The sequence below is a fragment of the Phyllostomus hastatus genome, unplaced genomic scaffold (assembly GCF_019186645.2).
Source record: "Phyllostomus hastatus isolate PE091 unplaced genomic scaffold, TTU_PhHast_1.1 phas_scaffold_385, whole genome shotgun sequence".
NCBI classification, from domain to species: Eukaryota; Metazoa; Chordata; class Mammalia; order Chiroptera; family Phyllostomidae; genus Phyllostomus; species Phyllostomus hastatus.
The window spans coordinates 7970189-7994777 of record NW_025334026.1 but is presented as its reverse complement, the minus strand read 5'-3'; the positions used below and the strand labels follow the sequence as shown (position 1 = coordinate 7994777).

General features: G+C 41.7%; 1 protein-coding gene across 3 annotated transcripts in view; it reads right to left on the bottom strand.

Moving 5' to 3' along the window:
* The window catches only part of CALN1 (calneuron 1), a 479834-nt gene that overhangs the window by 329039 nt on the left and 126206 nt on the right, over positions 1 to 24589 (bottom strand). For all 3 annotated transcript variants that reach the window (XM_045819681.1, XM_045819682.1, XM_045819683.1), the window contains one exon: positions 6562 to 6686. In XM_045819681.1, the coding sequence (XP_045675637.1) occupies positions 6562 to 6686 (125 nt within the window). The remainder of the gene's footprint in view (positions 1 to 6561; positions 6687 to 24589) is intronic.

Sequence of the window (24589 nt, the reverse complement as noted above, 5' to 3'; positions counted from 1 at the left end):
AAATCAGCCCTCTTCAGAGAAAGAAAGCAGAACACAGAGTCTGTATAACACAGTATTTACAGTGTTTGGTGTACAGTCAAATGTTAGCAGACCTGCAAGAAACAAACAAAAAATTTTATCATCTAAAAAAAGACAGTAGAAACTAACCCCAAGACAGCCTAGAACCTACATGTTGGATATAATACATGAAGACTTTAAGGGCTATTATAAATATATGAAAATATGTCCAAAGAATTTTTAAAAATATTTTATTTATTTTTAGAGAGAGAGGAAGGGAAGAAGAAAGAGAGGGAGAGAAACATCACTGTGTGGTTGCCTCTCGCACGCCCCCAAGTGGGAGCCTGACCTGGCCAGCAACCCAGGCATGTGCCCTGACTGGGAATTGAACCACCAACCCTTTGGTTCACAGGCCAGCACTCAATACACTGAGCCACACAAGTCAGAGCTTGTCCAAAGAATTTTTAAAACACTGTTTTAATGAGTAAACAGATAGATTATTTCATTAGAGAAATGGAAACTATTAAAAAAATTTTATTCTAAAACTGAAAAAAAGTATTTGTGTGTGTGAGTGTTGAGAGAATGAAAGAGAAAGAAAGCAGATGCTTCCCCAGACCCATTCTCCCCTCACCAACATACAATTGACATCCAGGTCTGCCTTGGCCAAGGGGCTTCCATTCAGAAAAACAAATAGGATAGTGAACTTCATGTTTTGAGTAAAGCAAATTAGTAATTGATAACAAAGTTTAAAAAGCAAACAGTGCAATATTAACACTCAAATGAAAGGTATTCACTATATTTTCCAAACCTCTGTGGATTTGAGGATTTTTTAAAAGCTGAAGAAATCTTAAATATGTACTTACTTATATACAAGCATTTGTAGGACACAAAGAAAAAAGTTATAGCACAGGGAAAACTTAATCAAGTACGTAAGTGAGAAAAAAAAAAAAAAAAACCTGGCTGGCGTAGCTCAGTGGATTGAGCGCGGGCTGCGAACCAAAGTGTCGCAGGTTCGAGTCCCAGCCAGGGTACATGCCTGGGTTGCAGGCCATGACCCCCAGCAACCGCACATTAATGTTTCTCTCTCTCTTTCTCTTTCTCCCTCCCCTCTCTAAAAATAAATAAATAAATAAAATCTTTAAAAAAAAGTACGTAAGTGAGGAGCAGCCCTCCGATGAAATGGAACTGAACTGCCTGGTACAGGTGATATCATGGGCGAGGTACAAGGGGCTCTCCTACTGACGACTGCTGTTGTACAGAAAGTGGGGACCCGGCCAAAGGGATCCGCGAGGTCGTCAGGGAGGAAGGAATATTTATGAAATAAGTTGATCAGCAGCACTTTGCCAGTTATATGTGGGAAGTAAGAAAAAGAGAAACCAAGGATGACTCCCAAACTACCACTGTACTGACTGGGTACACTGTGATACAATTTCCTGGGAAAAATTCCCCAGAAAGGGCAGGTTGGGAGAACAAGGGAAATCTGTAGGGCTCCAGATCTTTGGAGTTTAAGAAAGTTATGGGACATCTATGCAGGACTATAGGTAGCAAGTCTAAAATTCAGGAGGGAGGCAGAAATTGAAGATCTTGAGGCGATCGGCACACAGACGTCCAGGGGGTAGACAGCAGTGTGTAAGGAGTGAGCAGGACATAAGGGGCACACAAAGGAGAGTGAAAATAACAAAGAGGTAGAAAAGAGGTAGGCGGAGGGCCAGCTAGTGACATGATGCCAGCTCAGTGACAAACCACAACCAAAGGTGTGACAAACACTGCCCTATGCTGCAGAAGTCCAGAACAGATACTGAATGTCCACTGCATTAGGCAAATGTGGGTCATTGAGGAACATGGTGAAGCCAGGATTCTGGGACAGTCCCAATGATGTTAGCCAACTACTAAAAGGCGGCTTCATGATGGAAGAGTGGCAGACCAAGACATGCACTCCCAAACTGAAATGAAAATACTGCCCAAAATATATGTATGAGCACATCACCAGGAATACTGATTTTGAGATATGGACACATGTGTGAGCCTGAAGAATGTTCGCTAATTGCAATGCTAGTGAAACTGGAGAAACGCAACTTCCACCCACCTGAGAACTACAGTGGCACACTGTGAAGGAGGACTTGACTTACCACCACTGTTCACCCTTGCCAGGGACCCAGAGGCCACACTGACCCACAGAGCAAGCAGTCACTCCCTTATTTCCTAGCGACTGTTTCCGTGGTGATCCAGTTCCCAAGCCGAACCTACTTTGGCAGCACTTCTTTTTTTTTCATAATTTTTTATTGCATTTTTCCCACTATCATTTATCCCCCTTTTACCTTCTTCCACCTCCACCCACCTCACCCCCCAGCAATCACCACATTGCTGTCCAGGCCTATGAGTCCTTTTTCTTTTTGGTGGCACCTCTTTTTTAAGCTCCTTCAGGAAACACAACTCTGAGAGTAACTAGAGACATGAGTTAGTGCAGCCCTTTCTGGATTATCCGCAGAGGAAATGAGAACCAGAATGTACCTGGGGTCCCTAAATGCTGGATACTAGTTTGGGAGCAGGGAGGAGAGCAGGAGAGGGGAAGAACAAAGGAGTTATATAATTGTGTGGCCCAGGGGGCCAGCCCAACAGGAGGGGCAGTCAAGACCCCACTTCTGCCCAGAAGCTATGGGCTAGAGAGATAAATGTCTCCTAGAAACCAGACTCTCCAATCTGGCCAAAAAAGGGGGAAAATATCCCAGATTTGGGATAAAGCGAAGATAGAACAGAAGAGGTTAAAGACTTTTTACGAACACTGTTTGCTCACAGATAATGGTCCTACAAAGAACTATAATGGCTGAATTGCAAAGCAGAACAGAAAAAAGCAAAAGGGACCATACAAAAACATCTGATGCAACATAAAGGCAGCATTAGTCAGGACACTTGAATTAAAAGTCTTTATACGTATATATATGATATATGTATACATATAAAATTTATGTATATATAATACACATATATAAATCACTTAAAATTTTATAATAAATAATTTTAACAATTTTAAATGATGGCAGACAACTAAATCAGTGATGTGGAAGGTACACGCAAAAAGCAATGCTGAATGCAGAAGTGCAAAAAAGAGAAAAATGATGAGAGAAGAGACACGTAATGTGAAAAACGAATGAAAATCTAGCATTAAAATGAGAGGCATTCCTGAAGAAGAAACAGAAATAATTACCATCAAAGATGTGAAATCAAACAAACCTAAGCTCAAAGGAAGGCCTGAGAAAGCAATCCAGGGGCTCACACTGTCACTGGCAAAATAATGAGACATGTCTACATGTCTACACCCTGACATTTCACAACTGCTGCGAGGAAGCCAAGAGGACTGCAGACCCTAACATCACAGCTGCTCCAAGAAGGGAGACAGCTGCGTGAAATCCTCATAGCCCCAAACCAGAAACCCAAATATCCATCCTGAAGAGAATGGCTAGGGAAATTGAGTTATATATAATGGAATATATCATATATTAATGAAAATGAATGAACTTCAGATAGAAGTGAAATCAGTTTAAGATTAAGATGGCATCACAAGATCATTCAATAAATAGCATTTCAAAAACTGTTTTTTAAAAATTATAATTTACATGTCAAATAAAATTTCACATGGCACCCTGTAAAAGTGCAAGATACTGCTAATTAATTGTGTATATAAATGAACTCCCTGGGTAGACTGCAAATTCTTTGGGGACTGGAAACAAATATACTTATTGATTTCCTCCTCTGCCCAGAAAGCATTTGGGTAAACATTCCTGTAATGAATGAATGAGTGGGAATGAAGAAATGAATAAATGAATGAATGAATGACAAATTCATCCTGATGAGTTTGTTTGTTGGGTGGTTTCCACCTCCAACCTGGCCAATTTGAGGCAGCTTTGCATTATTTCCCCCTGAGTGTTGTGTAAAAAAAAGAAACAGAAACTTCCCGTTGTGGATGTCAGCTGGAGATGGCCTGCGTGGAGAGAGGCTCTTGTCATGCCTGTTCTCAGAGGGACCCACCCATGGACTGGGCCCCTTTGACCCTTACATTGAAGCAGAGGCTCAGTGCTGTATGGGGTGAGGAGCAGGGAGTAAGAATGGCACCCAACTAAAGTCTGCTCCTGAGGCGGACAGACCACAAAGGATGCTTCACCAGTATCCACCACATCAACTCCCTGTGCAACACCACGAGACCTCTGAGGATAAATGGGTGGCCTCGAAAGGCAGGACTTTAGGACTCAGCTTGGCATGAGGTGGCCCCGAGAGAACACCAAACAGGCAAAGCCTTCGAAACCTTAGCTTCCCAAAGCACCAACATGCAGTCCTCTGAAATGACCCACACCAGCTGGTTTTCAGACCCTGTCCGCCTGCTCTAAACTCAGTGCACATCTGCACAGCCCTTCCCGAGTCCCACAATGCTGGTAAAAAAAAAAAAAAGCAGGAGCACTCATAACTCAGGAGTCACCTTGGCAAAAAAAAATAAAGAAGTAGAAGTCTTCTGTCAGAAAATAAACAGTCTCTCTCGCCAGGCCGAGAGCTAGGATTACCCTCCTAAAGGACAAACATGGCATCTTCCCCAGCCACCCTCGGGCCATAAAGTCCTGCTTCATTCCACCAAGCCCCACCCTGCCCCCAAGGCTTCACTGCTGAGCCTGCTCACCTGCGCTTGAGGGCTGTTCGAATCACTCCCTGTTCATCTCACCTGCTAAGAAGACAAATTTCATCCCCGCTCAGCTGCCTGGACCTGGGTAAAACAGCTGGTGAACTCTGATGTTTGCCCAAGAACAGGGACGGTGTTTCAGCCAGGTGCCTGAAGTAGAGAGAAGGGCTGAACTCTAGCCAGCCATCCTCTTGAAAAGCCATGTGCCCCTGATTTAACAGGGGAAAAAAAGCCAAGCCATTGCCCTGAGAAGTCTTGAAGAAATTGCCTCTTTATTATTACATATGGCAAAGTTGGGAGGGTAGAGGGAGGAGAAAGGGAGATGGAAAGCGGGATATGGGAAAGCCAGAGATGATTTGCAACCTTCATTTGGTGAGTGATCTCAGCCTCTTCAAGAGTTGACAATTCTCAGGGCCTCTGGTCAGCAGGCCCCCACAGAGGGGACTCCTGCTAACTGGTCAACCCAGGAGACCTACACAACACAGGTGCAAACCCACAAAATCAGTGCACCGCCTTATTTTCCACTGGGTGGGGGGACTCCTTGGGGTGTGGGAAAGCATGAGCCTCACCTCTCCTGCCAAACACGGCCAGCCCAGCCTCAGCGTTCTTTGTGGTCACCAGGATGGGTCACTTCAGAGGCAGTTAGGGCTCTCTTGCATTCGTCTGTGTCCTGTGTCTAACTGTTCTCTGGCCAACTGAAGGCCAGGATATCTGAGGGTCCTGCTGTCCTCTCTGGCCACCAGTCTGACAGACCTCAGTGAGCAGCAGCTGGCCCTAAGGACCCTGGCCTTGCTCACATCATTCCCACTCCCCCTGACATCCCGGCCTCTCCTCTGGACCCAGCTGACCAGCCTCTGCCACTCGTTCTTGTAAATAAGCAAGCCTTTAGACAAGCATGTCCACAAAATAAACAAGGGCAGGAAAAGCTATGGACAGCCCTGTCCTCTCATTTCCTGCTCAAAGTGAAGCTAGTTCAGCTTCCCTGGCCCAGAGCTGAATCTGCCCACCTTGCCCGTGTGAGAGATGTGCACCTAGAAAGGTACTCGTTTGGGTCATTACACTTAAAAGCAAAGCTGTGAGCCATTTGGGGTTAATTTTGACTTCTCTCATTTAGAAAATAAATTTAGACTTCATGTGTTAAAATGTGTTATAAGGAACACAGCATTCCAAAACACTAGGTAAAACTGATTCTGGTTTAGCCTCAGCAGATGTGGCACCTAGGCAAGCATCTGGCTAAATCAACCTAATTCTCTATTCTACAAAAAATTTCTTCTTCCTTGTCTTAATTTTTTTTACTGGGGGTTGGTTTACCAGTGGGGATACAATGAGGAGCTGTCCCAGGACAAATTTAGTCATTGCGTTCTCAGATTTTTCCCATCCCTAACCCTGCCCTGAACACCAAGGGCTGCACTGTGTTATGAAGAAACAGAGGCAATAAAAATAACTGCTGTCCATTCCTACCTCGACACAGTTTCCAGATGGTTCTGATCTGGGCAGGATTCAAAGCACCATGGCCGCAAGTCAAGAGACAGTCATTAGCAGGGCTTAACCCTCCCCCACAGCTGAGCACCATCATAAATGACAATATGGACACAGGACAACACCATTGGTGATAAAGCTTCCATAAACTGGAAAATACACCTGGGGAGTTGAAGGCTGCCCTCCCAGTCAGTATCCAAGGAAACAGAAATAGCCACCATAGATTTTTCAGGCTACAAGGTCTATTCCGCACAAAGAAGTCAATCAGGCAGAATTTATCTCTGAACCCTTTCTCGTCATACCACAGTTAGACTTGGCCACAAGTGGTGGCCAGAGCCTGGCACTTTCCCCTTAGAGGCCCAAAAGCCATAAATGGCTCTCTTGGGTGGCTAAGATCCCAGACAGGGCGGGCTCCTTACCATCAAGCTCCTCCACGGAGATATTAGCAAGCTGCTCACTGTCACTGCCAGCAGAGAGAGAGCGGTTGAGGTAATTCCCCTTGTACAACAGGCCAGCGGTCACATGGTGGAAAGGCATCTTCTCCCTGTTCACAAGAGAAGAGAGGCAAGGAGAAAAAGACATTGTCATTCATTCCTCCTTCCCTTCCTTACAGGACCACCCCCATTTTCAAATGGCTAATGTTCTCTTTTAAATAATAACATTTCTAGAGGGAAAGTCACAAAACTCCGGGGTGCCCATGGCCTGCACAATTCCCAAAGGATCTCAAGTTCTGTCCCTTCCTTCATTTTGTGTCTCACTTCATTTTTCCCATTTACTTATGAATTTGAACCTGTTGTCCTTGCAGGCTGTGGGACACCACACGATCATCAGGCTGCCTCTCCATGTACATAGGAATATACCCCTCTCCTTGGCCTGATAAGAACTGTCCCAGTTCTCCTAGGAAAGGACTGCACAGCCCAGAAACATCGGGCTGCCCAGGGACAGGGCATCTTGGCTGTGAACCTGAAAGATCCAAGTGTTTCACTTTTCTCAGGCAAAGCAGGTGTTCCACTCACAGAGCACTCAAAAGCAGGAAGGAAAAGCCAGGCACTAAGTATTGATAAATATGCAGAATAGTCTGCATCTCTGAGAAGCAGCCCTCACGCCTGTCCAGGTTGTACCAGTGGCTTATGAGCACACTCCTGAGGCCCCTGTCACATGTGCCCTACTGTAAAGGTGAATGACACCTCACAGTATCCCAGAGCTAAGCAGCTTCCAGCATCCTCTCAGGAAATTAAAGCATCCCCTTGCCCAAACTAGCAAACTGTCCAGCCAAAGCTCCTCTGACCAGATGGCCAGCACTGGGCCTTAGAAGTTTCCAGCAGCGCAAGGCAGGCCAGAGGCTCCAGGCTAAGGGAAAATGAAAGGAAAGGGATGCAGTTTGGAGAATGAAAGAGCAGGTACCAAGGAAAAAGGGGAAAGGCAGTTGGAAAGAAGGGCCCTCTCCAGCAGAAAGAGCATGTCTCTCTGTCAAAGTGAGCGAGCCACTGAGCATCTCAGGTTCAGCTTCCCCATTTGGAAAGTGGGCGGAGAGGATTGATAAGCTGCTGAGCAGAGTTAGGGAATAGGTAGGAAGAATAGGGAGTCAATTACAGGGTGTGGGTAAAAGGCATCTTCTTAACAGAGCTCCCAGAAGGTGAACTGGGCAGCACTGGAAGGTGACCCCTGGCCACTGAGGGCATTCAAGTTGATGACGGGGGCCTCCCTGCCAGGAGCTTTGTGGGAGAGAGATGGACCCTGTGCACTCTCCCCACACACCTATCATTCTCCATGTAAGTCATTTGCAGAGGCCCTTCCAACATTAAGCTTGTGTCTGCAGGATAAGCTGGAATGGACTGCTGAATAACAAGGTATACATTACAAGAAGACAGCCAACAGAAGGCCAGTCTCTGAGAATGACTGTTCAAAACACTCAAACCTTGCTAACCCTCAAAGCTCACTGAGAAAAATAATCCACATGGTGGCAACAGTCTGTGCCCATGGAACGCTGGAGCTCGCATGCACCTGGGGGTATGGGAGTCCTGTCTTCTTTTCCCTGGGACACCACTGAGTGACAGGCACAGCTGGGCACTCCCCCACTCTCCCCAGTCTAGAGCACACGTTAGCCATGTCCTTGTTTCCTTGTTGGGGCTGAGAGCTGCTGACTTAGAGATCAACCAATGAGACTTCTAAAATTTTCAGTGCTGGACCAAGAGCACAAAACTGGCTAGTGAAAAAAATCCTTTCTAGAACACAAGCCTTCTAAGTGGCTATTTCAACTAAGCAGCCACAGCTGAGCCAAGACATTTCCATCCGGATGTCAAACTCTCATTTTAAACTCAAGATGTCTAAAAACGAATTAATTATCTTCCTAAAAAATAGGCCACACTTCCTGATTTCTCTATTTCTATCAAAGGTACTTTTCATTCATTATAACAACTGGGGCAACTCTCACAAATGTTCTGGGCCCAGAAAAGTAAAACAGACACACGGCTGAAGCCAGAGCCAGCCATCAACCTCCAAACCATCCTAACTCTCCACAATCCACAAAACACACATCCACAGGCCCATCGTAAATGGCAGGATGCTAGTCACAAAGTGCACACGCATTTGCCAATTACAAGATGTACATCTTCCGCTAATTATAAGCAAGACTTCCCCCTCCTAAGCCAAATCTATCCTTATACACAAATAGAAAACAAGAATCTTTTTCTGGAAGAACACTTCAATTGCCATCTCCTCTTTTCTCCTAGTTAAATTTCAGATTAAACAGGTTTAAAAACAAGTATCAGCCCTGGCAAGTGTGGCTCAGTTGGTTGGGTGTTATCCTGCAAACTGAAGGGTCGGCAGTTCAATTTCTGCTCACAGCACCTGTCTGGGTTGCTGGTTTGATCCCCGGTTGGGGCACGTGCAGGAAACAACCAAGTGATGTTTCTCACACAAATGTTTCTCTCACTCTCTTTCTCCCTTCCTTCCCCTCTCTCTAGAATCAATAAAAGGAAATTTTTTAAAAATAAATCTATAAAAATGGAAGTGAGTATTAGTTGTATAAGTTGGGGTCAATCTCCCTTTTCCTAAGGCCAATCCTGGTCACAGGGACCAGGAGCCGTGATTGTCTAAGCAAGGACTAGATTCCCAAGGTTCAGAGAATGAGAAGCCAATGCTGGCTGACAGTCCCTGTGTGCTTTCTCTCTCCCAGCACTGGTTCCAGGACTCAGGCTGCCTCACCCACTGTTAGTTTCTCATTCAATGAAGTTCTTCGTAAACATGGGAAGACCCCATACTAAGCTTATCTAATTTCCCTACCTGGAGGAGCCCCACTCAGATCAGTACAGGCACTGAAAACATTCCTTCCCATTTCACTGCTCATCCCCTAGTTTCTAAGCATCTTATAAATAGCTTCCCACTACCACCTTTTACCTGGTTGTCTGAAGCTTTGGATCCCCCACACGAACTTGTACAGCTTAGTAACAAGATTATACTCGAACAAACATATCTAAGCCATACCCCCATACAGCAACATAATAAACACTGAGTACTTTGCAGAAAAAAAAACTAGTCATAACTGAATCTCATTTGATATATCAACATAATTTGCTTCTGGAAAAAGTGGCTTACAAAATTAGGTACATATTCAGTTCCTTCAGTCTCTGCACCCAAAATGCTCTAAGTCTAGTAGGAAAGAAAACATGTGCAATTGAACCATCCATACAGATAAATAAAGTCCTGTTCAGAAAAGGGAAGAACATCATCTCAAGTAAGCTAAAAACAGCTGCTGCAATTAAGGACTAAATTTCACTCCAAGCCACCTGGGGAAACCCAAGCAAGATTTTATCTTTGGCAAAAGAAGGAGAACATCTAAGTTCATCAGCAAAGATAAACATGGTCCTGAACTAAAACTTAAAGATGGATCCTTATATGGAGGGCGATGAACAAAAAATATATCAATATTTTCAATGGCAGTTTTACTCATTAAGAAATATTATTTAAGTGACTGTTTATCATGTGGACAATTTTTCTGTGTCTTTTGTAAAGTGATATGATTTTGTCATTAAGAATCAGGACTTTGGAGGCAAAAACAGTGTTAGATTGAAATCCTAGCTCTGCCCTTAATAGACATGTAAGTAAGTTATTTATCTTCCATAAGTTTCCTCCTCTGTAAATGGGGGTTGTAATACATACTGAATAGTATTTTTGTAAATATAAAATAAGGTATGGAAACCATTGGACTTAACATCAGGCACATTCTCAATAAATACCAGTAATTGTTTGCTAAGGATTATATGAAGCAAGATACAGAGAAAAGAAGAGGTCATAGATCTATTAGATTGAAGACAAACATTCTGAGTTATGAAGGAGGGTGCATGAGGACATGGCAGAGGGTGAGCTTCAGAGAGAAGCTGGCTGGCATTTTGCATTATGGTTCTGAGGGTTCAGGTGCGTGAGTGGCTGAGTAGCACCAGGGGTCCTGGTGAACTAGCAGCTGGCCCTATCAGGAGGAGGAGGCTCTTTGAACAGAAAGCACAGGAGCTGAAGAAGAGTGTATTTCCTGGGCACTGAGGAGCCTGATTCCGTGCTCACATAATGGACAAGGTGTCAAGAGGTTAAAAAAAAAAAGGTGGTTCCTATTTCTAGGATCAAGGAACTGGTGCATTTCTTGGCAGAGTAATAAGCCAAAGAGCCCCATTCATATTGACATGAGATGGTGGCCTCCTGTCACAGTTAATTTTACATGTCAACTTGACTGGGCCACGGGGTGCCCGGATATGTGGTTAAATATTATTCTGGGTATGTCTGGGAAGACATTTCTGGATAAATTAACATTTGAATCCATAGACTGAGTAAAGCAGATTGTCTTCCTTGGGGGTGAGGCTCAGCCGATCTGCTGGAGGCAGAGGAAGGGAGAATTCATTTTCTCTGCCTGACTGTGAAGCTGGAGTACTGGTCTCTGCCTTTGGACTGGAACTGAGACTCAACTGGAACTTACACCATCATTTCTCCTGGGTCTCCGGCTTGCCAGCTGCAGACAGTGGGACTTCTCAGCCTCTACTACCATGTAAGCCAATTCCTTGTAATAAATCTTTCTACATTTCTATATACCTATTGGTTATGTTTCTCTGGAGAACCCAGACTAATACACCTTCCATTTTTTTCTCTCCTGTACCAAAGACCCAACTCGTATTGCTATAGGCTGATATTATTACTACAGACAAAGAATGTACCCAAATACAATCCTTATAGGGCCTTCAGAGCAGGGCTACTCAACGTGTGCTCTGTGGACCACTGCCAGACACTGTTGCTGGTCTGCAATGAGCTAAGTACAGGACTGAGAGGCAGCATTGAAATTTTTATAGCAATCCAGAGCATTGTCCCAATATCTACACATGTGACCAGTTGACTTGATTTTTATATCTCTGCTTTATTTTATTTTTCCAGTAATTCATTCTTACTGTATTTTACAAAAGCATCAGTCTGCCAAAAACTGGAATTAAAAAAAGAACTACTTTTTCCCCACAATTCATGTGGGAAGCACTGTCTAAAGTACTTTGCTCAGCTGCATAGATTTCTGGTAATGGACCACAGAGACAAGGGAAGGACTTCGGAAAGGAGGTGCAAGACCTCCTCTGAAGTGCAGGCTTTCCTGCAGAGTGCCCACAGTACACGTGGAATGCACCGCCAGCCTCACAGGAATCCCTGTCCTCTAAATTCCAGACGTACAAGGGGTGACACTGACCTCGCATTCTGAAAGTTAAAGAGCCCAGTCAACCCTGACGGGGCCTTTGTCAAATTTCCCAGAATACACTCCTGAGGGCACACAAAACTAATGATATTCCTGATGGTGTAGATGAAGCTTCCATTAAGTCAGCACAGTAAGGATTAGAAGGATTTGATGACATTTAGTGGCAGACCCACACTTTGGATTTGGAAACTAAATAATAGAGCCTGATAGTAAAGGAATGAGAAAAGATTTTTATCTACCCAAATTCTCTTCCATTTCTTGGCATGGATGACCAACTAAGACATCAGACAATCAATCACGCTTCAGACTACATTGGAATTGGTTTTTAAAAGTAGCCAGGGTCAAATCCCTGCTGTCCTCAGCACCACTGGTAAACAGCAAACCCCTTCCTCTGGCTACTCAGGGATTGTACCTACCAATATGCGGCATGGGTCAGAGGCAGAGGCCCCAATGTGAAATTTGCTGCAGACAAAGGTGTCAGTGGGAAGGACCCTAGGAGCAGTGACTTATAGAGGTTTTAAGGTTTTTTTCATGCATGACTTCTGATTAAGAAAGAATTGCAGAAGACCTCAGATACCCTCAGAAATGTACATCCCCTCCTCAGAGTCCAAGAGTTAAGTCATGGGGACAAGAAGATCCAGCAAAGATACTGGGCACTTGGCTAAGCACTTATAAAACAACTGTGTTCCCTTGTTAAGATCCTGCAGGGGCATGCCAGTTGGCAAACAGGGTTTGGATAGAACTCAAATCAGACAGGAATGAGTAAGCAGAAAACACCAATGTGGGGGTCTGTCTAAAAGTTCTGCATCATTAGAGGAGGAAGCACTTTCAAGAGGATGTAAAGCAAAAAAAAGTATATTGTCAATAATAATATAGGAAAGAAGATAATTTTACAAAGCTTCTGGTTATGTCCTTAAAAGCAAGTTCAGAGAGTGGTGTGTCTATGAAATAAGAACGCAAATGCATGAGGAAATATCAGAGTACCTTACTGAAAAAGAAAAGAGAACTTGCTGAGAGGCAAGCTAATTTGGAAAAGGTACAGGCCTTTGCAAAGCAAAGAACAAATTTGAAAATAATAGCAGAATGGAAATCTATATTAGTGGCAATAAAGAGTGTTTCAAAACAACAGAAAATTCAGCAAATAATATAATGTACCCATAGACCCACCAATCAGATTGAACACAGGCTAATATTTTGCTTCACTTGCTTTAGATTTTTAAAAAGAAATAATATATTACATATTGAAGCCCTGGCCCACCTATTCTATTCCTCTACCTCCTTCCCTCCACTGTGACAACTCTATTCTGCAGTGGAATGTATCTTCCCTGCCATGTTTTTAAATTGTCCTACATTTGGATGTAACTATATGGAATATATTATAGTATTGGTATATATATCTTTAAATTTACATCAGTAATATCACACCATACATATGTTTTTGCAACTTACACACTGCACCCTCTATTAGATTTTAGGGATTTATCCAAATACACACACATATACCTAATTTATTTTTAACTGTTCCATAATTTGCCATTGTATAAATACATTGCAATTTATTTATCCATTATCCAATTGAAAGAAAAAGCACTCTACAATAAATAACCTCCTGTGTCTCCTTGTACTTGTGTAAGTTTGCAGGAACTTCTCTAGCCTATGTCTATGTCTTTTAGCCTATGTCTTTTGTCTATGTACCTAGACAAAATGTTACCAGATTTTGTCAAATCGCTCCAAAGTGGTAGGATTAGTCTTCTATTGCTACATTAAAAAATTACTCCTGAACTTAGCAACTTAAACCAGCAAAGAGTTGTCACCTCACAGGTTCTGTGGGTCAGGAATCAGGAGTTGTTTAGCTGAGTGGTTCTCGCTCCGGGGGTTTCAGTTAAGACATTGACTATCAGAAGGCATGACTGGGGCTGGAGGATCCACTTCAAAATGGTACACTCATTTGACTGTTCACAAAGAATCTCACTCCTCATGACCCCACCCGCCACATTACATAGATCTGCTGAAGTGTTCTCACTACTTTGCTGCTCTTATGGGAACTCTTATGGCTTGGTCTTAGAAATCACATACTATCAATTTCAACACATTCCACTCATTAGAAGAGAGTCACCAAGTGCAGCCTACACGTACGGAATCAGGCTCTACCTATTGAAAGAGTATCAAAGAATTTGTGAACATATTTTGAAACCATCCATAATAGTGGTTGTAGCAATTTGCAGACCCACCACAATTCTAACAGCATGCCTATTTCCTCACAGCCTTGCCAACACTTGGTGTTTTCAAACTGTTCCATTCTTCTAAATCAGATCTCCTTGAGTGCTAGTTTAGGCATCATGTTGTATAGTTTGGGGCCATTCTGATTTCCTCTTCCATACATTTGCTTTTCATCGTTATCTAGTGGGTTGTTTATCATCTTTGGACTGCTTTGTTCTTCCATGTTATTGTTGCCCAATATTTCAGTTCAACCTTACTTTTAACCCCCCAAATTAGTCATTACTGCTGTTGTTGCTGCTGTTATTGTTGTTACATCTCACAACTAGTGCTCCCCTGGACTTTTCCACAAATTTGCCTGTTTCTCTGCTCATTGTTGCTCCTTGCAGGGCACTCTCTCCTTCAGGTTCAATTCCCTTAATGAGGGGAATTTATAATTCTTTCACTGAGGAACTGTAAGTGGAAATATTTTTAACTCTTTGTCTTTAAAAAAACTCTTGATTTCTACTTTATTTGAATTATAGTTCTACTTGGCAGAAAATTATAAATATTATTTCCTCAGTACTCGGAGGGTATTTTGCCCCTGATGAGAAACCTAATTGTTGTTCACCTGTCAAGACTCATTCTGTGCAATTCTATGTCTACATTTCCAGATATATACAGGCTGTCTCTCAGTCTTTATAACCTCTCTTCTGTAAACTCTTATAAGATGCATGTTTGACCTTTCCATCCAGGCTTGATACTCTTGATTGATTCGTTCAGCACCCATTGCTACTCCAGTGATTAAAGAAGCTGAAGAGGTAATAACTGCATTTTATTTTAATCATTTTTTACTGTTATTCTGTTACAGTTGCCCCAACCTTTCCTTCTTTGCCCTTCCCCGCCCTTCCCACCCCCCACTCCCACAGTCAATCCCCACACTGTTGTCCATGTCCATGGTCATTCATATATGTTCTTTGACTAGTCCCTTCCCCTTCTTTCCTCCATTGTCCTCTCCCCACCATCACTTTCAATCTGTTCCATGTTTCCATGCCTGTGGTTCTATTTTGTTTGTTAGTTTATTTTGTTCATTAGATTCCTCTTATAGGTGAGATCATATGGTATTTGCCTTTCACTGCCTGCTTTATTTCACTTAGCATAATATTCTCCAGAGTCCCTCGCTACAAGAGTTCCAGATGAGGTGTAGCTCCCATATCCAAAAGACTTTCACAAGTTTGGAATGTAGAAGTGGGATGAAATCAGTATTATACTGGTAAATGTTATACCATCTGGGTCTCGAAAAAAGTCTTGACTTGCAGCATTTGCCCACTGGTGTAAATACTCCCAAGTGGCCAATTTCAAGCGAACAACACGATGTCACTGAACATGGACTTGGGAAGGGCTATGCAGTTGTACACCAGCACACCACTAGACAGTATTTCCACCATACACTGCCATAGGCTAAGTTCACCACAAAATCATAGATAATAAAATCCTATCAAATAATGAGGAAGAGATTTAGTATTTATTACATTTGTTTTTAATATAATTTAATGGTAAGTTTATGCTTTAAGAATATAAGTTTATATTCATTTATCATTTAAGTATGTCTGTGTTTCTGAACCCACTAATAAAATTCCTGAAAATTTAACAACCAGCTTTCACAAGCTGGTGTGAGCTGACTCCAGCATGCCACTGGACAAAGGCCTTTTTCCTGACCACTTCTAGCTTTTTCTACAGGAAAGAAAAGTCATGGAAACATGATATCTTCCTGAAGCAACATTGCATTATGCCCTCTCCAGCTCCCTGCCTGTGAAGAAGCAGTGGTGGTAATGGCAAAAAGAACAGCAGTGGCTTCTGCATCTTTTGGGAGGTCCAGAGAAAGGTGTAGGAGCAGCAAGCATACTTCAGTGGCAGTCTCCGTGTTTCCTCTTCCTTCCTTTCACATGAAGTTGTTTCACCAGCCAGTGTAGTCAGGAAAACAGAGCCCAAGTCAGGTAGTTCAATAAAAGGATTTAAACCAGTGAGCTATCTCCTCAGTGGTTAGAAGGGCTGAATGAACAATAGCAGAAAGTTGCTCCCATCCCAGTCTGGAGGGACATATGGAGAAGGTAGGATTACCAGAACCTCAAGATTGGGGTGCCCAGAAGAGGCTAGAACCATGGTAGGGGCTGCCAAACAGGAACTAGAACTATGGAGGGAGGACGTTGCTCCGCCAAGATCCAGCAGGAACCTGAGAGGTAGGCACTGCTGGAGACATTTGTCCAAGGCAGTTAAAGATGAGGGGTCCCTTTGTCTACCCCTGCCTCCTCTTCTCCTGCCTGCACCCCCTCTGATCAGGGAATGTGGAAATGGAGCTTTCAGGGATGGGTCCCTACAAGGCAGACTGGAGCGGGGGCAGGGAGAAGCATAATATGTAAGCAAGCAGCCAAACGACTGGCAGAGCTATGCATTTAAATTTTGTTATATTATATCCTGCATTTCTGTGTTTCTAGCAGGAAAAGCATCCATGCTTAGTGACCACGCTGACAGAACTAGATATCCTGTGACATTTTCAGTTTTGAAGACAAAGAAAAGCCCTCTGAGCATCCATGCAGAAAATGCAGGTCACTCACAGAGGAGCTAACAAAGTGGGTCTCAGAACAGTAAGCAGCTGGCTGATGCTGCCTTTGGAGAGTCCGAGAGTGAAATGAGTAAAGAACTTTACAAGTTAAATTATGGGAAAAGGCTTTAAGGAAAAAGAAAAGGAAGTTCTAACTTCAAAATAATTCAAAATAAAAAGCATTGAACTACAATGAAAGTCATTTTATGTTTAAAAAGGGTACAACCCAAAATGATAACGTATTAGTCACAAACCCCTATGAATCATACATTATATTGTTATAAAGTAAAAATAAGTATAAAGAAAAATTGATTTAAAAAGTAGTGACAAAAATTAATGAGGACTTTCAAGAGAAAAAGTGAAAACAAAGAGGCTATGAATAAGGTCCACATTTTTCTGACTGTGTGTGTGTAACCCCCAGAGGTCATTGTTCAGATGTCTGTAGAACATTCAAAAAATTATCAAACTTTGGTAAAGGTGTTTGAAAGCAGGTTTGGCACAGCTAAATATAAGTAAAAACAATTTAAAACTCAATATTTTAAAAGCTAAAATTGAAAATTTTCCCAGCTTTACTGAGATATTCTTGACATAAAACTTTGTATGTTGATTGGATATACTTTGATATGATTACTACTTTAGCTTTAATTAACACCCCATCATACCATTTTCATTTTTTGTGATGAGAACATTTAATATCTACTCTGTTAGCAACTTTCATGTATATGCTACAATATTGTTCACTACAATTACCATTCTGTATATTAGATTCCCTAAGTCACTCATCAAAATTGAAAAATTCAATACACTCTCATAAACACTTCCTAGATGAAAGTTGACATTAAAATTAAAGGTTATCTTTAAAATAACAAAAAATGGAAATAATTTTTATTTAAAAAGCATGGGGTGTATTATTCAGACAAAAATGTAAGGTATTAAATGCTCTCATTATTTTAAAAAGAAAAATAAATATTAAATTCAGTTTCAATGCTAACTTCTTAGAAAATTAACAGCAAAACAGCAACAGGGGAGAAAGAAATAATGAAAGAGATGAATTATAAAATAGATAAATTAAAGGAGCTGATTCTCTGAAACAAAGGCAATAAACCAGACAAATTCTCACAAGTTTATTAAAACAAATAGAGAAAGCACAAATAAACAACACTCTGAATTAAGAGAATCCTGTGTGCAAATCTAGACCAATACATTTAGAACAGCTTAAATGAATGCTTTTTCTCTCAGCATATAGAAATTGGATTTTTGTTTTATAAACATTATAACCTAATATTATTTATGCTTATTAAAATTCTTGACATAACACTTCATCATACAGTTATTTGAAGAGCTGGTTTTGTGTTGGGTGAGTTTCCATACTTGATCTTAATATTTGCCATAAACAAAAACACACCTCAGAAAAAGACACAAACCCAAACAGAAGAAAAATATCACTGGTAGTAGTTACTAAATCCCAGTATTCATTTTCCAATTCCATCCCACATGCACGCCAACATGTTTGCTGATATTTGGCTGGTAAAGCTTCATCTTCTCTAATGTCAATGGCTGATTTCGCAAACTGATTGACAGAGGTTCATTTTCAAAACACCTGATCAATTCATTGGGAAGATTCTTAACCAATTTAAAAAATGTTGGTTCCAGACTTTTTGAACTCCACAGATTTGGGTTTGCAGATAGCACACTCAGATCATTATTTTAGACACACAAAAAAAATCATATAATGGTTGAAACATCTCAAAAAAACCTCCATTTTCAAAAATGTCCTTTCCATAGCATGACTTTCCCTCAAAAAGCAGTTATTTCTCCTCAGTCTTTGTTAAGATGTCAGACAACAGCCTGCCATCGCAGAAAAGATCAGCACATGGGCATCATTTGCCTGCTTATGACAAGAAGTGTGTGGCTCATCTCTGTGTCTGACAATTCTTTCAAGCACTTTGCCCCGAAATACGCCACACGCTTTATTCTGGCATAAAGGCCACCGGCAGGCATTGCCCATCTGATTTCAAAGACTGCAGTCAGGCTTCATTAATCATGAGAGAGGATATGGATCGACATTTTAAAGTCTTCTTGAAGTTTTTAAATTGTTCTGGCCACGTTGTGTCCAAGCTGATGGGCTTGTCAGTGCTTTCATTCATAAAGTGTCTGATGAAAGCCTCCTTTGAAGCCCACAGGAGATGCCAACTTGGCCATGCTCTTGAGAGGCCCACTTGGGTCTGCATGACCAGGATCCAAAAGCTGGGCTTCTTGGCACACATCTCTCCTATTTTCTGAGTGTCTGAGTGTCTACTTAACGCTAATCAGCATAATTTGTAAATCCCCCAAACTAGGCACCTGTGCCACAAATCACTAAAACAAGTGCATGAGGAAGGTCCTACTGCCACTGCCCCCTTACATGGGAGGTCCACATTCCCTGAACCTGTCCCTCCCACACATGGGACTGGCATGCATGTGGACCCACCCTGTAGTAGATAATTAGTGAAGTGCTAATTTCTCTTCTCTTATTCCTACACTCTCGAGGAACACTTTACACGCCCCTCCCCTCTGAAAATTCCTGTGGAGATAATCCATTAAGATGAGGAAAAAGACAAGATACCCATTACCTCTATAATTAACTTTCCTAGAAATTCTACTTAATGCAATAAAACATGAACAAAACTAAGAGACCATTTAAAAGGGATAAATCAAGAAAAAATCAAACAATCAAAAACCTAGAGTGAGACAGATATAAAGATTTCACTCATCTTTCATAGTAAAAGGACATTCAAAGTTGAAAAGTCACTACAAGAAATTACAAAGGAGCCCTGGCTGGTGTGGCTCAATGGATTATGAAGCAAGGGGTCGCCAGTTCAATTCCCAGTCAGGGCACATGCTTGGGTTGCAGTCCAGGTCCCCAGCTGGGGCACACGAGGGGCAACCACACAGTGATGTTTCTCTTCCTCTCTTTCTCCCTCCCTTCCCCTCTTTATAAAAATAAATAAATAAATAAAAGTCTTTAAAAAGAAAAGAAATTACAAAGGAAAAGACAGAGAGACTTGCCAGCATAAACATATAAACTTCTGAACATTAATTACAAACAGCATAAATAAAAGTAACAGGCAAAGAGGGAATACAAAAAGGACATGAACAGACTATTCACAAAACTAGAAAAGCAAATAACTAATAAAATATATGAAAACAATACTTGGTCTCATGAGTAACCAAAGAAATATAATCTGTATGCCATTACCTGCTTTTTCAACAAGGAAGGGTGTTATTTTTTGTTTTTAACATGCTGTTGAGACTGTAATGGGACTGGGACTCTGTAGCAATTGAAGGAAAAGCTTAGAAAAAGCAAGGAGGCAATTATGTACAAAGTCTAAAAATGGTGGCACCTTGGACACAGTAACTATTGTTTCAACTCTATCCCAAAATATGGTCAAAGATTTGTGCACTGTGTTATATTTTAAATGAAAAAACAAAGATAAGAAAGAAAGAAAGACAAGAAGAATAGAGCTTATAAGCAAAGAATATTTATATCAGTATGTTGTGTATCAATGACATTTACTAAATTTAATGTCAGAATTCTTCATAATAAATTGTTAACTCTAAAAACCATTTCAACTAAGAAAACAGAATGCACTTCTCTGTCGTAAAATCCATAAAAATCATAGGATAGAGGAACAAATGGAATAAGTTTATGAAAGTTTAGAATATGGCAAAGGGGGGCCATCATCAGTCCAAAAACACTGGCGAATCTCTGGAAGGCAGAATTATTTTGCTCATCCTGATGGACAAGGGTGAGCAGAGTGGGGACGGGCTGGGAGCATGTCAAGTGGAAGGCCACGGAACACCACAGCCACGTGGGCAGCCACATGGGTCAGTACTGAAGAATGCAGAGAGGGTGAACTGAGGACAGCTGATTTAAGCCCTTTACTTGGAACAGCTGGGTGGGTCTCCTACCCCTTCTATTAAAGGAGTGATCTGTCTGAGATTGGGTGGGCCTTCCTCCTGTAACATGGATTGGCACATGGGCACCCATTCACCCCATCCCCATCTCACAGCCTAAAATGAATCCTGCTGGTCAACCTGCTCCACCCATCTAATGGTGTGCAACCATCCTTCTGAGTCAGGGGGAAAGCTGGTATTGAGGGGAAACCTGACTCTCACTGACGTGTTTTGTTTAGAAATGTCAGAATGGCAATGGCCAAATGAGGATTGCCAGAAAATCAGCATTGCCAAAAAGCAGGACAGGAAAGGTGACTCCAGTGACAGCAATGAAGATTCTGCAAAGAAAAGACACCTCAGAAGAATTTTAATGTGACACATCAGGGAGATCTGAGAGGCTACAAAAAATAAGCAGTGTGAGATCAAGAATTCAGACAAGTTAAAATTTTGGCTGAGAAAAGAAACATCTATAGAAGGACTAGAGGAAAAAGTCATGAAAATCTCACAGTATACAAAGAAATAGAAATAGAAAGTATCAGAGGAAATTTAATTAGTAAATACCAAGGATTAATTCAGAAGGGCCACATCCACCTAATAAGCATTTCAGAACAAGGGAAAGACAATGTGGAGGAGAGGAAATAATGGAAGAAAAATTTCCAGAGCTGATGATATGAACCTTCAGACTGGAAAGGCCTGTCAAACAGTCCAAAACCTCACACGGTTTCAGAACACAAGGATTAATTTTTTAAAAAATCACTCTAAAGCTTCTACAGGGAAGAATAGACAACTTTCTAATGAATGATGATCACAGTCTCATTAGACACCTTTCAGCATCATTAGATAGTAGGTGACAGTGGAGAAAGCCATTAAACCTCACAGGAAGAATAACTTATACCCAGTCAATACCCAGTCAAGGCAGGGCCTTGCAAGTTCATGAGTCATGGACACTTCCTAACAGAATCACTTAATGAATTATTTTAGCAAAACACAAAAGGAATTTAAGAAATTAGAGAACATGGGATCGAACTTGTAAGTGAAACCTACCAATGAGATGTGCTACCAGAAGAACACTGTGTGAGCAAACTGGACCCACAGCGCCAAGTGCTGAGGGCAGGGGGACGGGACTTGGGGAAGCAAACAGCAGGCTGAAGCTGGGTCTTCCCAGCAAGAAGAGAGGAGAAGCCAAATGCCACTATCAAATGTCAAATACAAGTGGAGTGGGCTCCCCCTCCCTACTTCACTCTCCCTTCCAACATGAGGGATTTTTAAAATATTTCTCCTACAGAGAAATGGCACAGGATTAATGACACAGTATCTATTTCTGCAGTGAATAACATCTACATAATCATAGTATTATAAACATTAATTATTTTGTTTTCAAATCCAAAATTGATACACAAATCATGGAAATGTCAATTCCAGATAGAGAACAGAGTGTTGTAAGACTGGTTGAGAGGAAGGAGGAGCAAAAGAATGAGGAGTGCAAAGTCTCTCCCAGTGGGAGGTCAAAGGTACTGTTTAAAGTTAACAAAGGAAAGAAGATTTAGTATATGAGCTAAAGCAATAAAGCTCAGTTCACAGATTTGGAAATAAAAACGTGACTGGCAGAGACTGGAAGGTGAAAGGGGAGGGACAGCTACAAGGCAGCAGGGACCTCCTTGTCTTTCATAAAGGAGGGTGGGGGCATGTATTATTTTTGTAAGGTTAGATCACAAAGTTATACAGCATACAACTATGTAAATATAATCACCTAGTCACATGCATATTCATATGCATGTCATATATATATGTGTATTCAGGTGTGTGTGTGTGTGTGTGTGTGTGTATTCATAGAAAAAACTATCAGAAAGAAATAAACCAAAATGTAAATACTACAGTAGTTATTGCTGAGTGATGGACTTACTGTAATTGCATTCTTATCTGTTTGAACTTTCCACACTTAGTACCATGGGTTTAATTCATTTTTATAGCTAGGAAAAAAGCTAATGTGATTTTATAAACTAAAGACCCTGCCTAGAATTTCCTCCATGTGGGGGTTGGGCCCTAGAGAGTCTGAAGACAGGACCAAAGTTGATTCAAGTCCAGGGTTCAACAGCCATCATGTGCCAGCACACATTGTGTCTACAGTGCTATCTTCAGAAGAGATAGCCTTAGCCAGAGAAAGGTAAGGGCTGCCCTGGCTGGTGTAGCTCAGTGGATTGAGCATGGGCTGCAAATCAAAGGATTGCTGGTTCGATTCCTGGTCAGGACACATGCCTGGCTTGTGAGCCAGGTCCCCAGTAGGGTCCATGTGAGAAGCAACCACACATGGATGTTTCTCTCCCTCTCTTTCTCCCTCCCTTCCCCCCTCTCTAAAAATAAATAAGTAAAATCTTAAAAAAAAAGAAGGAAGTTAAGGGCTAGTGTTAATAACTGGTTGTGTCGACCAGAAGAGATGTGCATCTCCTACAACAATTTCGATTTTGAGTGGATCTATCTCCCCAAGAATCTCCAAGGATCAAAGGTCTGCAGGCAATTAGGTGGATGCACCTGCTGGAAGGAATTCTACACCAGTGTCATGGGGATGCTGACACTTGCCTGCCAACAGAGTTTTTGGCAGAGGATCTGTGTTGTTCTGAAATAATTAGACAAAAAGTTCAGCTGCTTTTTAAGGCTTCTCCTTAAGGCTATTATAATCTTCTTTAATTAAGAAGTCAAATATTAAAGGGTTTAACTTTAATAAATTTCTATGTATCTTCCTTTGAGATCCTCATGTAAGGTTGTCCTGCTAACTTCTTCTAGCCAATTCTGTCTGCTCAGGCATCTGTACCAAACTGAGAGCCCTAGGCAACTTTCTGCAAAGGTGAGCCACTCTGTTGGCTGAGGGGGGAGCCCTCTGCCAAGACAGTGGGAGCATGAGATTGTTGGGTGTGGGAAATACCTGCACAGAGTGCCCAACATTGATTGTGCAGAGTTCTCCAGAATGGCACATTCAGTTCTTCATTCACTCTCTTGGTCTGCTCAGGCTGCCATAACAAAATATCATAGACTGGGTGGCTCACCTTAAATTCCACAACAGGAATTTATTTTCTCAAAGTTATCAAAGCAAGAAGTCCAAGGTAACAGGTGTCAGCATAGTCAGTTTCTTTTAAGAGCCCTCTTTCTGGTTTGTAGATAGTCAGATTCTTGCTGTGTCATCACACGATGGTAAAAGAGAGTGTGTAAGCAAGCTCTCTAGTATCTCTGTCTCTTCTTAGGAGGGCACTAATCCCATCATGAAGACCCCAACCTTGTGACTTCATCTATACCTGATTGTCTCCTAAAGGATCCATCTCCAAAAACTATCCCATTGTGGGTTAGGGCTTCAGCATATGCCATTAAGAAGGGACAGCCCAAGGCACACCATAATTAAGTTACCCAAGATTAAAGAGAAGGAGAGAATCTTAAAAGCAGCAAGAGAAAAGGAGACAGTCACCTACAAAGGAGTACCCATAAGACTATCAGCTGATTTCTCAAAAGAGACCTTACAAGCAAGAAGGGGCTGGAAAGAAGTATTCCAAGTCATGAAAGGCAAGGACCTACATCCAAGATTGCTCTATCCAGCAAAGCTATCATTTAGAATGGAAGGGCAGATAAAGTGCTTCCCAGATAAGGTCAAGTTAAAGGAGTTCATCATCACCAAGCCATTATTATATGAAATGTTAAAGGGACTTATCTAAGAAAAAGAAGATGATCAAAAATATGAGCAGTAAAATGACAACAAACTCACAACTATCAACAACTGAACCTAAAAAAACAAAAAGAGAACTAAGCAAACAACTAGAACAGGAACAAAATCACAGAAACAGATCACTTGGAGGGTTATCAGTGAGGAAGGGGAAGGAGGATAATGGGGGAAAAGGTACAGAGAATAAGTATCATAGAAGGTAGGTACAAAATAGACAGGGGGAGTCAAGAATAGTATGGGAAATGGAAAAGCCAAAGAACTTATATGTATGACTCATGGACATGAACT